The sequence below is a fragment of the Arachis duranensis genome, chromosome 6, assembly GCF_000817695.3.
Source record: "Arachis duranensis cultivar V14167 chromosome 6, aradu.V14167.gnm2.J7QH, whole genome shotgun sequence".
Classification (NCBI taxonomy): Eukaryota; Viridiplantae; Streptophyta; class Magnoliopsida; order Fabales; family Fabaceae; genus Arachis; species Arachis duranensis.
This window is the reverse complement of record NC_029777.3, coordinates 101,920,204-101,933,971: the sequence shown is the minus strand read 5'-3', so window position 1 is coordinate 101,933,971 and position 13,768 is coordinate 101,920,204. Positions and strand designations below refer to the sequence as shown.

The following is a 13,768-nucleotide window of genomic DNA, read 5'->3' as shown; positions in this document are numbered from 1 at the left end:
TACAAGGTGACCATAGCTTGCTTCATACCAACAATCTCTGTGGGATCGACCCTTACTCGCGTAAGGTTTATTACTTGGACGACCCAGTACACTTGCTGGTTAGTTGTGCGAAGTTGTGTCTATGCCATGGTATTGAACACCAAGTTTTTGGATTCATTACCGGAGATTATTTGATTTGTGAAAAGTATTGATCACAATTTCGCGCTACCATTAGCATTGACCATGGCATGCTGAAAATTGAGTCGTTACAATCGACGCGCTGCTTGCCTGCTCCTCTGCGTCACCGCGCCTCTCGCTGGCCCCTCTGCGTCACCGCGCCTCTCGCTGGCCCCTCTGCATCACCGCATCGTCTCGTTGCTCGCCCTTACTGCTCGCTGCTGCCTCTCTACTCGTTGCCCTCACTTCTGCAGTTTGCCCTCTTCTCTTGCCTCTTTTCTGTCTTCCTCAGCCTCCCTCTTCTCTTCTCTAGCTCGGTTCTCTCCCTTTGCGTGCAATCAAGGTGATCTTTTTATTTTTTTTTTAGCTATTCAATCATTATTGTTTAATATTTTAGATGATTGTTGCTACTGATCCTGTTTTAATGTAGCTGCAATGGTTACTTTTAGCTATTTTTTATTCTATAATTGTTGTTAATTTTTTCTGATTGTTGTTAATTTTTTTATTTTTTATTTTTTGTGATTGTTGCTGCTTAGGTTAATTGATATTTATTGTTTAGGTTGATTGATGCTTACTATTTAGATGATTGAAATGATAGACTCTGTGAATTAATTAGGTGATGTATTAATGTGATACTATGGTTAGTTGATAGGTTATGTGAATTGATTGAATTTTTCTTATTTTTAAGATGGGTTCATCACAAACACCATCATCCAATAACAAGAATCAACTCCTAAGGTAATAATTGTAACCCAAAAAAAGAAAAAATAATAGATACCAGATTTTAAAATTATTTCCTAGATAGAATTTTAGGGAGTATTATTTTTATTGTGTTAAATTAAGATATTATTATAATAATACTGGTTAATTTTATATTTATTTTTGTATTAGTTATTTTTAAAATTCAAGACTTAATTATTGTTAAAATATTAATAAAAATATATTTTTTAAATTTTAATTATTTTATATTTTTATTTAAATGAAACTAAATCAACTAATTTAACTTATGATCAACGGATTAAACTAGAGATTCAATGACCCAATAAGCTTGGCCGGTTCTTTTGGCGAGTCGGACAAGGATAATTAGGGGTGTTCATGAATCGGATCTGATCTGCATATCTGCGGTATTTATCCGAATCCGATAAAAAAATTGTAGACATAGATCCGATCCGCAAGGCTATCGAATCAGATCTGATTTGATCCGCACACTTATAGAATTGGATTGCGGATTTTATGTAGATATCTGCATATCCGCGGATCCGCAAAAATAAATAAATAAATAAATATTCTTTTATGTTTTATTTCAACTAATAATTATCAATGTTGAATTACTTTAATTTTATTGTTTAAAAAAATACGTTTAATATTATTTTAAGAGTAAACATATTTAAAAGAATAAAAAAATTTATTAATATTTAAAAAAATTAAAAAATACTTTTATATTTTACGGATATATCTTATTGAATGTAAACTTAAAAATTGCGAATATTGAATCCGATCGATCTGATAATTTTTGTGCGAATTTAAGTGCAAATCGAAATTTTGGCATTATGCAGGACAACTATCCTTTATATGATTGAAATTTACCAAAGCGGGGGATGACAGGATTCGAAGAGGAGGAATATATGAAATGAAGGGCTTTGGGTTTGGATTTGGTATTTTTTTCCTCCTCCTTCCTCAAATTCCTTGCCACACCCACAAATCACACAGTTAGGGTTTTGAAACCTATTCTCCTTCGCAAACTCCCAAATCACATAAACCCTCCAAAATCCCTCTCTTCTACCATCTCCTTCCAGTTCTCGCAGCTGTTTCCAGGTGCTCCTTACTATTATTATTATTATTATTATTATTATTATTATTATTATTATTATTATTATTGCTGAATGTCATTTATAATATTGTCTTTGAATTTTTCCCCAAAAAACAAATTATTGATAAATTTCATTTTGTGTGCTCAGCTATATTTGTGAAAACCGAAAAGCATAGCTCTTTTTTCCATTCATGTTTGTCAGAACTCAGAACACTGTGGGTAGTGTATTTAGAAGATGCATATTCTGTGTGGCAAAAGCTTGGTTTTGATGTAACTAATGTTCCTTTTAGCTCCGATTTTAATTGAGCGCATTTAGTAGGATTATCTTCTAGCATAGTTTGGCACATCATTGGCTATCATCACCGGTTTCTGTTAGGTACTTACTACTCGGTGATTTGGAATGAATGGGATGACGATTTCAGCTACAAGCAATTCCTGCACCATTAGATTCGGTGGCATTCTCCAGAAAGCATTTGTGTCTCCATGTGCTGGGAGTAGTTATTGGAAAAGAATTTTAAGAAATCACTCCACATGTGCCTCACTGGCGGTTTCTTCAGTTGTGCCAATCATTTTTCGGTCCTCATCCTCTCCGCTGATTGCTTCAAACCTTTCGCAGTCTGAGGTCCAACAACGCTCAGACGAGTGGTTCGCGCTTCGTAAGGACAAGCTGACCACAAGCACATTCAGTACTGCATTGGGTTTCTGGAAAGGGAGCCGTCGTGTCGAGTTATGGCACGAGAAAGTATTTGCAACAGAAGTACAGGTCATTGAAGCTTCCAAAAGAAACGCCATGGAATGGGGTGTGCAGAATGAATCAGCAGCTATAGATCAGTACAGAAAAATCACAGGTCATGAGGTGAGCACAATGGGGTTTGCAATGCATGCGAATGAGCGACTCGATTGGATTGGTGCCTCCCCGGATGGTGTTCTAGGTTGCTTCCCGGAAGGTGGGATATTGGAAGTCAAGTGTCCTTACAACAAGGGCAAGCCGGAGACAGGGTTGCCATGGTCATCCATGCCTTTCTATTACATGCCCCAAGTGCAGGGCCAAATGGAGATAATGGATTGCGAGTGGGTTGACCTATATTGCTGGACACCAAACGGAAGCACAATATTTCGGGTGCTCAGAGAACGCAGTTATTGGGAGTTGATACATGGGATTTTGCGCGAGTTTTGGTGGGAAAGCGTGGTTCCTGCCAAGGAAGCTTTGGTGTTGGGATCTGAAGAGCAGGCCAAGTCATATAAGCCTGCAACTAGACACAAACAGACAGGTCTGGCTATTGCCAAAAGCATAAACTTGGCTAGCCAAGCAAAGCTTCTATGCAGAGAAATTGCAGGGCATGTTGAATTCTATAGCTGATTGGTATTTTCAAGTAATAGGTTGATTTTCAATGAATGCATAGCCTATTCTTTACATATGTAACATTCTCATGTTCAATTACAAGTGTTAATTATTTATTATAACTCAAATTCGCTCCTTCAGTTGTAGAGATAGATTCCTTTGATTTTCTATTTTAATAAAAACAATTATATTGCCCGTACAATAAAATCGATCGTCGTGTAAAATACATATTGAAAATTTGAAATATAAAATATAAATTAAAAATAAATTAAATAATATATATTTAAATACAAATATATAGTGACTGATTTGATAAGCGATTTTTGTTAGCATGATTTTTTTAAATTGAAGGCAAAATGACAGAAGGAAACAATCATCGGCTGAAGCTATTAAGTTTAATCTCAAATATTCAATATTGCCGGATTTAATATTTTTTATATAATTTCAAAAGATTNAAATAAAATTAAAACAAACATTTATTATAAAAAATAATAAAATTTAACATAATTATTTAATTATTTTGTATCAAATAGAATAACCAATCGTCCAACAATTACAAACTAATAATCTAATCTAGTAATATTCTAACGGTCAATTGTGGTTTGATTACGATAAGCGTAATACAAATCTAACCTAGACCGAAAATAACATGTAAAAGCACATTTGCACCTAAAACCATGGTTCTTAAAATTGAATGGGTCGACCAATTCGATTGAATTAACTAGAACCAATCCCTCAATCGATTCGGTTGTGATGAAAAATCATCGGACAAAAATCCAATGAAAAAATTGGTTAAACTGGTAGTTAATCGATAAACTGAAAAAATTGATTCGATTTTTAAGAGATGTGACTGGTTTGTTGTAGTGTCACAAAACAACGTTGTTTTATTTTGAATTAATACCCAAAATGGTCATTGAACTTATAGTCGAGTCTTAATGTTGTTCCTAAACTTAAAATTGTTCCAAATTTGTCCCTAAATTTAACAACGGTCGTTTCTGAAATATTTTTCAATGACGGAATGATGACATGGTTGGACCGACGAAGGTAATGTCATTTTTGTTCTATTTAGGAACCAAAAATAGAATGGAGATGTTTTACCAACTTGGCGTGACTTTTGTCTAATTATATCATCATTTCGTCACCGAAAACAAATTTTGTTAAGTTTAGGTTTAAAGCAATTTTAAGTTTAAGACGATATAGAGACTCGTTGCAAGTTCAGTACATTGAGAATTAACTCTTTTATTTTTTAGAAAGAGTAAACTACTATTTCTACTCACAAAAGTTGAAAACGCTAACTGACATATCTACCCATAAAAAAAAAATAATACCATTTATACCCATGAAACATGAGTTCCGCATAACAAAATTATCCAAACAGAAAAAAATTACTTAAAAATCCCAAATTACTCTTATTATTACCACTACTACCATCATCTCCCATCTCTCTTCGCATCACCTGAACACCCTCCTATCTAACCTCCATTTCTCTGCCACAAACTACTTCATTGCCGCTCCTTCATCACCTCAATTAAAGCAATGCATTGAAAAATAGTGACATCATGAATTAACTCAGAGAAAAGCACCTTTGGAGGAATCAAAATCAATCCAGAGAGAAATTTGAAATGGATGACAATGAGTAAGAGGCAAAATTGGATCTTGGTTTCAGCTGTTTGAGGGAACAAAACAGGGAAAAGGATGTCATCGAAAAAGCTGACAAAAATAAGGCGAAAAAGGACACAGATCTAAGGTGTGAAGAGAGTGAAGAGAAAATCAAATCTAAACAACCAAACACAGAAGCATCATGTATCTGGATTCACTTTTTCTAGGAGAAAAGAAAAATGGGCGAAAGAGATAGAAAGAGAGAAAGAGAGTTCGCCGCAATTTTGGTTCGCAAAGAACCGCAATGGTGGCGGCGGACACGGTGGCCCGTCGGAGGCACTAGTTTGGTGACAAGGAGAAGGTAGCCACAGTAAATGAGGGTGGTCGACGGTGAAGAGAGGAGAGAGGGCACTGCGGCTCTAGGGTCACTGATAGTGGCGAAGCAGGAACTGGTGCGAAGGTCCTCTAGTCGGCAAGGGCGAGATAGGAAAGGAGAGAATGAGGGGTGGTTGCTGACGTTGACACTGGAGGCTGCAAGACGGAAACAGAAGTTGCGACATTTGCCACGGAGAAGGAGAGGTGGCTCGCGGCTGAAAAATTGTTAGGATTGTTTGAAAATCAATTGATTATTGGTGAGAGAGTGAGGATGGGGTTAGTGGTGGTGGTAAAGTGATGAGCAGAGAGGAAAATGATGGAGTAGTTAATAGAGAAATGATGATGAGGGTAATGTGAGATTTTTATGTGACTTTTTAGTATTTAAATAATTTTATTCTATTTTATAGATATAAATGATAATTTTTTTTAAGAGTAAATTTATCAATATTTTTAATTTTCCTAGTTATAAATGGTAGTTTTTTCTTTTAGAAAAAAAGAAAAAAAAAAAACCAAATTCGCATACATTGAAGAATCAATATCAGAATTCAGTGCCCTACGTGCCCGCACTCACCCCCGCCGCCTCCTCCATCGCCAAAAACTCACGTCCACCGCTGTCTTACCGCCGCCGTCGCATCTACTCCAGTCGCCGTTCCACTGCTCAAGCTCGTCTCCTCCTCCTTCTCAACGCGTCTCGCGTCGCCACTTGTCTCCTCTGTCTCGTTATTCCGTCGCACGACCCCTGTTCTGTCGTCCCTACTACTCATGCTCGTCTCCTCCGTCTCGTTCCTCCATCGCACAGCCCCTGTTCTGCCGCGCTCTAGCCCTCCTCTGCTCCAGTTCCGCCGCGCTCCGGCTCGTGTGTCCGTCGTGCTCCCTCAACCTCACCTCTGTGCTCTATGCTCTGGAAGGTATTTTTAGTTATTCGTGTTTTCTTGATTGTTGATTGTTGTTAACAGGGGAGGATTGTTGATTGTTGTTTTTGTTGAGTTAATTATTATTGATTGTTGTTAAATTTCGGAGTTAATTTTGTACTATTGTTCTGAACTTCTGATTTTGAGTTAATTTCTGCCGGTTTTTTATGTTTATGGGGATAGCAATTTTTTAATTGTGTACAAGTCATGAGAGATGCAAGGTGGTTGTTAATGTTTTGAATTATTTATTGTTGATTGTTGTTAATTTTTTCGAGTTTAGTGTGTTCTTGAGTTTGTTAATTTTGTTTTATTGTGTCATTTATTCCTTAGCTTTTTCTTGTTGATTGTCCTGTATTCTTGGTCTGCTATGGCTGTTGACATGTTGAGGTTGTGCTGTTAGTGATACAAATGCATGTATTTTGAAAAACTCTCTTCATTGTTGCTAGCTTGAACTATTTATATTTGTGAATCTAGTATATTTATAATCTGAGTGAGTAGGGTAACATATTTCATTTTGTTCTAAGCTTCCAAATCCATGCTGATTTTCGGATATTATCATCGATCACTCTATTAGGGATTTTGTGAGCCTTTTAATGGTTATAATAAACTTTTCTTGATACTCTTGAATGATACACAACAAATCTTTTGTATTCCTTTTTTTTCTGAAGCACAACAAATATTTCATTTTAAGGCTCCAGCATTTTGACTTTGTAAACAGTTATCATGGAATATTACATGTTGGAAGTTAGCTTTTGCTCTTTCATATTAGTTAAGGCTAATATTAATATATTATCCTTCTAAATGTTCACTCCATTTCTGAATTGCCACAATGCATATGTGATATATCTTTTGTTTATTAAATCTACAGGTCCTGTAGCAGAAGATATGTTTTATTTAATTGAATGTGAGTGTGCCTTGATGAAGATATTTATGCTAGTGATAAAATAGAATTGTTTTCATTTCTGAAATCTCACTCTTTTGATTGGGTTGTTCAACACCTCAAACCTCAGATATAGTTGTTCAGTTCTAGACTCTAGATTCCTTAAGCTTTTCTGTTACTGGAACAATGAAGAGTTTTCTTCAAAATACATGCATTTGTATCACTATATGCTATTGAAAAAAACCAGGGATTGATTGTTGATTGTTATTTTTGTTCTGCTTCAATTATTGTTGATTGTCATTAATTTTCTTAGTTAATTTTGTACTATTGTTCTGATTCTGAGTTAATTTCTTAGTTGTTGGCTTGTTGTTGATTAGAAACTAATTAGAAATTTTTTATTTTGAAGACGAAACATTATTCATTTTGAAATTATATATTGATTTTTTTAATAATTTTATTTTATATTTAATTAAATCGGTTCAAGCATGGTTTGATCTCGGTTGGACCATTGAACCCGTCACTTGACCGGTTCATTAACCGGTTCAGTTCTTGCAACCTTGCTTAAAATAAAAAACCCAAAAAATCTTTTCCTGCCTTACACAGATTTTACCGCAAAGTCCAGACGGTCTCCACCATCCACCACTGAAGCTATTGAAGCGGCAGCGTCATTCTTGCCAGACCTGCTAACTGCATCTCCACCTCGATTGGCTCAATCTGAGTTTTCTTTTTTGTTGTGTACGAAGAAGCAGCAGCAGCTCAGCCCTTAGGGTTAACACTGACACGTATTCTGCTGTGGTCGCTGCAAAGATGGAGCCAGAGGTAGTGGAGGCAGAGCTGGTTTTGCCAAGTTATCTCAGTTTCAAGAAGGTTCAAATGTATGAGAAATATCCTAAAGGCCAATCCAGAGGCAGGCACTGGAAACACCTTAAACAGATTATTCAGGCTGAGAATTACCAAAATTACCCTCCTGAGGAACCCAATTGTGAGTTAAGATTGCTCCTAGGGTTAATTTTATATTCAAATTGTATATGTATTTATAGTGGATTTTCTTGCAGATGTCAATATTGAATCGCCCCCTTCTATGCATCCTTGCAAGAAAATTTGTGATATTACTGGCTTTGAGGTATGTACTTATCTTTCCTCTTTAGGCAGTTAAAACAGTAACAAATATATTACTAGCTTGTTTTGGTGAGCTTCTGAAAATAACATGCATTCTTGCTTTTGGCCACACTTTTGAAATTTTGTAATGTTTTATTCTTCCATGTGTAAAAGATTTTGCTTGCTTTCAATCCAATACTTGCCTCTTAGGTTCTTAGTTCTTACACTTGTTCATTTTATCCAACTATAACCAAGTATTTTTTTAACCAAGTTCAACCAAGTTAAATTTACTTACCGCTTCTTACGTTCTCACTCTCGTTCTTCTTTTTCTTCCTCCTCCTCCTCCTCCTCCACCTTCATTCTCACTATCATTATAATGATCATCATTTAACCACCATCTCCTCCTCTCCTTCCTTCTCCTCTTGCTCCTCCTCCTCCATCTTCTTTTCTCGTTTGATATTTTCTCCTTTTTCCTCTTCCTCCTCCTTCATTATTATTATCATCACCACCGTCATCATCTTCTTGTTCTTAATTCAATATCACACAATTAGTTTAACAGTAACAAAAGTGACAGTAATTTTTTATTAGTGACACAAGAAATGTGTTAAAAATGACAGGAATTTTTGATAAATGACACAAGAAATCTTTGAAAAGTTTCGGTGTCAAAATTATAAAATATCTTGCGTCATCGTTAAAAAATTTTGATACTATTTTTCTAATAAATTCTACAAATTTAAAACTCTCCTTCCTCCTCCTCCTCCTCCTCTTCATTTTTTCACATTTTCATAATTTTTCTTCTTTCACATTCTCATGATTCTTCTTATTTCATCTGTTTAATAATAACTTCAGTCATGGTTAAGAAATTTCGGTGTCAAAATTAAGAAATATTTTATATCATGGTTAAAAAATTTCGGTGCTATCTTTCTAATAAATTCTACACAATTTAAAACTCTTTCCTCCTCTCATCCTCCTCCTCCTCCTCCTTTCTAATAAATTCTTCTTTTTCTTCTTGTTTAACCCTCTTAACAAGAGCTTGTGTCACGCTTAAGAAATTTTGGTGTCAAAATTAAGAAACTTTCTGTGTCAAGATTAAAAAGTTTCGGTGCTATTTTTTTTGATAAATTTTGCACAGTTCAAAACTCTACCTCCTCTTTTTCATCATTATTATCATCTTTTTCTTCCTTATCTTCTCCTTCTTGTTTCACCTTCTTATAATTCTTTTTGTTTCATCTTAACAAGAATAAATACAATAAATTAAAAAGAAGAAAGAATTAAACAAAGAAAAAGAATTAAAAATACCGCAATAACTACTAAGAGCATGAGAAGAAGGAGGAGGAGGAGAAGAAATAGGAAAAAAAAATATAGCAGCAATAGCATCAATAAAAGAATGATGATGAGGAAAAACTGCGCGAAGAAGAAGGAACGCGAATAAGAAGTGCGTGACTCACACGCACATTATATGAGTGGTTTTTGTTGGGTTTGGAGCAACTTGGTTGACACAAATGCTTGGATGTGTAGGGGGATCAATTTGTGCTTAAATGTCTTAAAACATTTTCTGAAGAGCTTGTTTGGAATGCTAGGAATTAGAATTCACTCAAGAGTTGAATTCTGGTTCTTGCTTTGGAACAACTAAAAATGAATGATTTGAATTTCTTTGAGAATTCCAATTCCCATTTTCCCTTCTTTTGTAAATCAGACCAAAAAATGTCTGATTTCCAAATCAACTCTCACACTCTTTAAACTTGAATTATATTCCATTAATATATTATAGTTATTCCAAATCATGAAATTGAATTTCAAATAGAAATGAATTCTTTTCTTAAAGGAAATAGAATTCTTTTCTCATGTTAAATGGTTTCCAAACAAGCTCGAAGTGTGTTTGGAAACCTTGGGATTTCAATTCACTCAAGAGTTAGAATTCTTTTCCGTACTTTGGTTGTAAAAAGTTATGTAAATTTCAAATCTAATGAGAATTCAATTCTCATGTTTCAAGCTAAATCAAATCAGACCAAGTGTGGTCGATTTCTAATTTTATTCTCATGAGTTGTGACATTGCCAAAATAATTCTCACTGAAAAATTAAAATACCAAAATTAACCCACTAATTATCTTTTCCATTCAACACAACAGCACCATTAATAGTTTAATACCATCATCACTGACACCTCACCCTTTACTGCCATCATCATTATGTCCAACACCACATTTATAATCATCAATCAATGTTGTAGGAAGTTTTGCCTTGTATAGATTTGTGTTAACAAATAAAATAAAATAAAATCAACAACTAACACAGCAAAGATGACAATCGTGGGGCGAGGGCAGTGGAGGTGTGGGTGGATGTAGGGATGAATGGTGGTGGTTGAAGTTAGTGTTGGTGGACAGTGAAATCACCTTCTAAGGTTAGAGATTGAGGGGCTGAGACTGAGAATGGCATTTGAAAGAGAGTTGGTGGTAATAGTAGGAGGATAAAATAGTTATTTCAAACAAATTCTACATATTCTATTTCATTTCTGTTCTTTTTGTTCCAAATCAAAGAATTCTCTCAAGAATTCTATTCAACTCTATCTTTTCAAAAGTTTCCAAATACACTCCTAATGACTACCACTAAGATATCAAGTGAAAAATAAGATTTTACTGTTGTTTTTTGCAGTTGCATCTTAGTTTAGTAAGCATTGAATAATGAATTTTCTCATGTGCAAGTTATTCTTTTTCCTGAATGAAGTTTTTTTCGTGTGGTACACTGGTACTATCTAAGATTTTCAAGTTAGTGTTATGTCAATTTGACATGATTTGAGATTTAGCTATCTTGCATTACACATACTTGATTATTATTATTATTATTATTATTTTTTTTTTTTTAGTTTTTAAGCTTGATATGTATAGCAACTAGAATCTAAACTGAAATTAAGAGAAACTTGTTTATATTTGCTGATCGAAGCTGAATTTCAGTTGGGAATTCCTCTTGGAAATTGTATACAAGTATGGAATTTAGTAAAAATTAATTAAAATGTATAACCAGACTTTCAAAACCGAAACTCAATTTCTGCTGAATCCTCTTTACACGTATAACTAAAAACACCCCATCCTCATCAAATTTCATGGAATCTTTTACACTTCTGGTTAGCATAACTAATTCTGTCTTCACTCATCCGCCTCAAATTTAAAATTTAGTAATAGGAAGTTCTGGATTCTTTTCATTATTATAATTGTATGCCCTTGTGGAATTTGAGACCACAATGTGCTCAGCTTGGCCTATATCTAGCGTAGCGTCTGATTTCTGTTGAACAAGGACTGAAAAGATGTGTCTTCCACATCTTTTGTTGTAGATATAGAGATTGACTTAAAAATCGTCCTTGACTAAGGCTATTGTGTCCTTCTATTTGGAAAGTATATAAATTATTTTAAAAGTTGTCCTAAGAAAGAAAATTTTAAATTTGTATGTGTCCCCATTCTCCAACCATATTTCTTACCCAACAACATCTTCGAATCAAACTAGTAACAAATCGTACCCAACACTATCAAGTATGTTGAGGTTTTTGCTTAAACTTAGTAGGATTTAAATTTCATTGTATTTTTGTTTGTATATCGCATTGTTGATCCTTTTACAGTCCCTTTTATATTGCATTGTATTTAAACTTCTTATCCCACAACCTAGGATCAATTCCAACATAACTATGGCTCCGTTTGGTTGATGTATATGATGAGAGATAGACACAAAGACATAGACATTAAAGACATGGACATAAAATATTTGTGTCTATGTATTGTGTTTGGTAAAAATAAAGAACAAGACACACATATTTTAAAAAGACTGAATTACCCTTCATTCTACCACAAGTTTTACTATTATTACTGTACATCCATTATCCCAAACACTACATGTCATCACCATTGAATTTTTATTTCTTTTAATATTTTTTATTTCTTCTAATATCATCTTAAATTATTATTCAAATATTAAATATATATATTTTTTTTAAAAAATAAAAAACTAAAGCTAAAAATTTATCAAAGATTAATCAAAATTTAAATAAATAAAAAATTAAATGTACAATTTTTTTTGAAGAAAATAGAAAGATAAATTTAGTTATAGAATCTAAAAGAGGAAGAGAAAAAAGAAAGGTTTGGGTAGATAAGAGGACAAATTTTAAAATTTCAATAAGGGTAAAAGAGTAAAAAATTAGTATCTCACAAGTTGTGTCTTAGTGTCTCACTAAATTGGAGGTACACAAATTTAATGTCTCCGTGTCCATCCGTGTCCTCCCGTGTCCTTTGAAAATCTGTGTCTCACCAAACCAAACAGCAAACATGTGTCACCGTGTAGCACTGTGTCTATGTCTCAGTGTCTATGTCTCTCAAACCAAACGCTGCCTATATTCACGTCATGAGACAACAGAGGACTAAATTTGTTCATGAATCTTTTTGTTGGTCTCGAATGTTCCAATGCCACTGTTTTATATGTTAATTTTAATTCATGATGTTGGTTATTGTTAGTTTTCCCATGCCATATGGCTTGCTGAAAAATTGATTAATTACTTGACCTTGCAGGCACCTTACTATGATCCTAGGACCAATCTCCGGTATGCTAACACTGAAGTTTTCAAGATCATAAGATCGCTTCCTAATGAATATGTGCAGAGATACCTAGCTTTAAGGAATGCCCAAGTGGTTCTTAAGTAGTTCTTTTACTTTTTCAACTTCTGGGATATTAAACAGGTTTACTCGTTGGACATTATTAAGTGATGTCACTCATCTATGCATCATCATCATATTGATCTTTTTCTGATATTTTGCTAGCAAATTGCATAAAATCTAGTTACATTCAAGCAATGATGGTGTGTGTTTTAAGTAGAAACACATCCAATGTAATAAAAGTTGGAGTAACTTAATGTGGCTTGGACAGATTCTAGTTTGACACATTGAATTTCTTCTGTCAGGTTTCATAAGTTTTTGGCTCTGCAAAATTTGTGTTTTGTAATTTTAGTCTGTAGTTGTAGTCTTAAAAATTCAAAACTTTTGGTTTTGGTCTTTGCTACCTTATGCCATGCGACGTCAGTATTCAATGGTGACATGTTAATGGCAAGGAATCAAAACCAAATATCTTGAAGTTTTTAGGACCAAAACCACAAATTGGACAGAGAAACAAATTTTTTGAATTTTATACTGTTGAAATTTGAAAAACATTAAAGTATTTTTATTTCTAATATTTGTCAAAGGTTTTAAAATAATCACTATTAATAAGTTAATTTGAATCAATTTTATAACTAACGTTAAAAAGGTAAAAATCAATAATTAAGTAAAAGAGTAAAATTTTTTTTTTTTGAAACATTAAGTATAAAATTGATACAAGTTAGAGGCTAGAAATAATTTTAAAACTATCTACAAAAGTCAGAGACACAAGCATATTTTACCCTATTTATTTCTATAAAAGGTATAATGGTTGCATAATGGGGTTAGAAACTGATTAACTGAGTAATTAAATTCTACTCATGAATTTCAGGTGCAAGTTTAATATTGAAATATCTATTTATATTTTATAAAAGTTGATACCAAATCATTCTACGTTTAAACACATAATTTGCTTATAATTTTGCA

At 33.8% G+C, this 13,768-nt stretch overlaps 2 protein-coding genes across 2 annotated transcripts; both read left to right on the top strand.

The window, feature by feature from the left end:
• The first annotated feature begins 227 nt into the window (after window positions 1–227).
• On the top strand, window positions 228–3,430 carry LOC107495212 (uncharacterized). Its single transcript, XM_052263121.1, has 3 exons — window positions 228–409; window positions 1,793–1,971; window positions 2,389–3,430. The coding sequence occupies exons 1-3, from the start codon at window positions 228–230 to the stop codon at window positions 3,324–3,326; spliced, it is 1,299 nt and encodes a 432-aa protein (XP_052119081.1). The 3' UTR covers window positions 3,327–3,430.
• Window positions 3,431–5,797: 2,367 nt separating this feature from the next.
• Window positions 5,798–13,137, top strand: LOC107495168 (protein EIN6 ENHANCER). Its single transcript, XM_016116263.3, has 4 exons — window positions 5,798–6,190; window positions 7,677–8,055; window positions 8,129–8,196; window positions 12,722–13,137. Exons 2-4 carry the CDS (start codon window positions 7,881–7,883, stop codon window positions 12,851–12,853), a joined length of 375 nt encoding a protein of 124 aa, XP_015971749.1. The 5' UTR covers window positions 5,798–6,190; window positions 7,677–7,880; the 3' UTR covers window positions 12,854–13,137.
• The last annotated feature ends 631 nt before the right edge of the window (window positions 13,138–13,768 follow it).

Coding starts and splice junctions, on each gene's coding strand:
- LOC107495212 (XM_052263121.1), top strand. CDS start 228: ATGCTGAAAATTGAGTCGTTACAATCGACGCGCTGCTTGCCTGCTCCT. Junction 410..1,792: donor TCGTTGCCCTCACTTCTGCA/GTTTGCCCTCTT, acceptor TATGAAATGAAG/GGCTTTGGGTTTGGATTTGG. Junction 1,972..2,388: donor GTTCTCGCAGCTGTTTCCAG/GTGCTCCTTACT, acceptor TGACGATTTCAG/CTACAAGCAATTCCTGCACC.
- LOC107495168 (XM_016116263.3), top strand. CDS start 7,881: ATGGAGCCAGAGGTAGTGGAGGCAGAGCTGGTTTTGCCAAGTTATCTC. Junction 8,056..8,128: donor CCCTCCTGAGGAACCCAATT/GTGAGTTAAGAT, acceptor ATTTTCTTGCAG/ATGTCAATATTGAATCGCCC. Junction 8,197..12,721: donor GTGATATTACTGGCTTTGAG/GTATGTACTTAT, acceptor TTGACCTTGCAG/GCACCTTACTATGATCCTAG.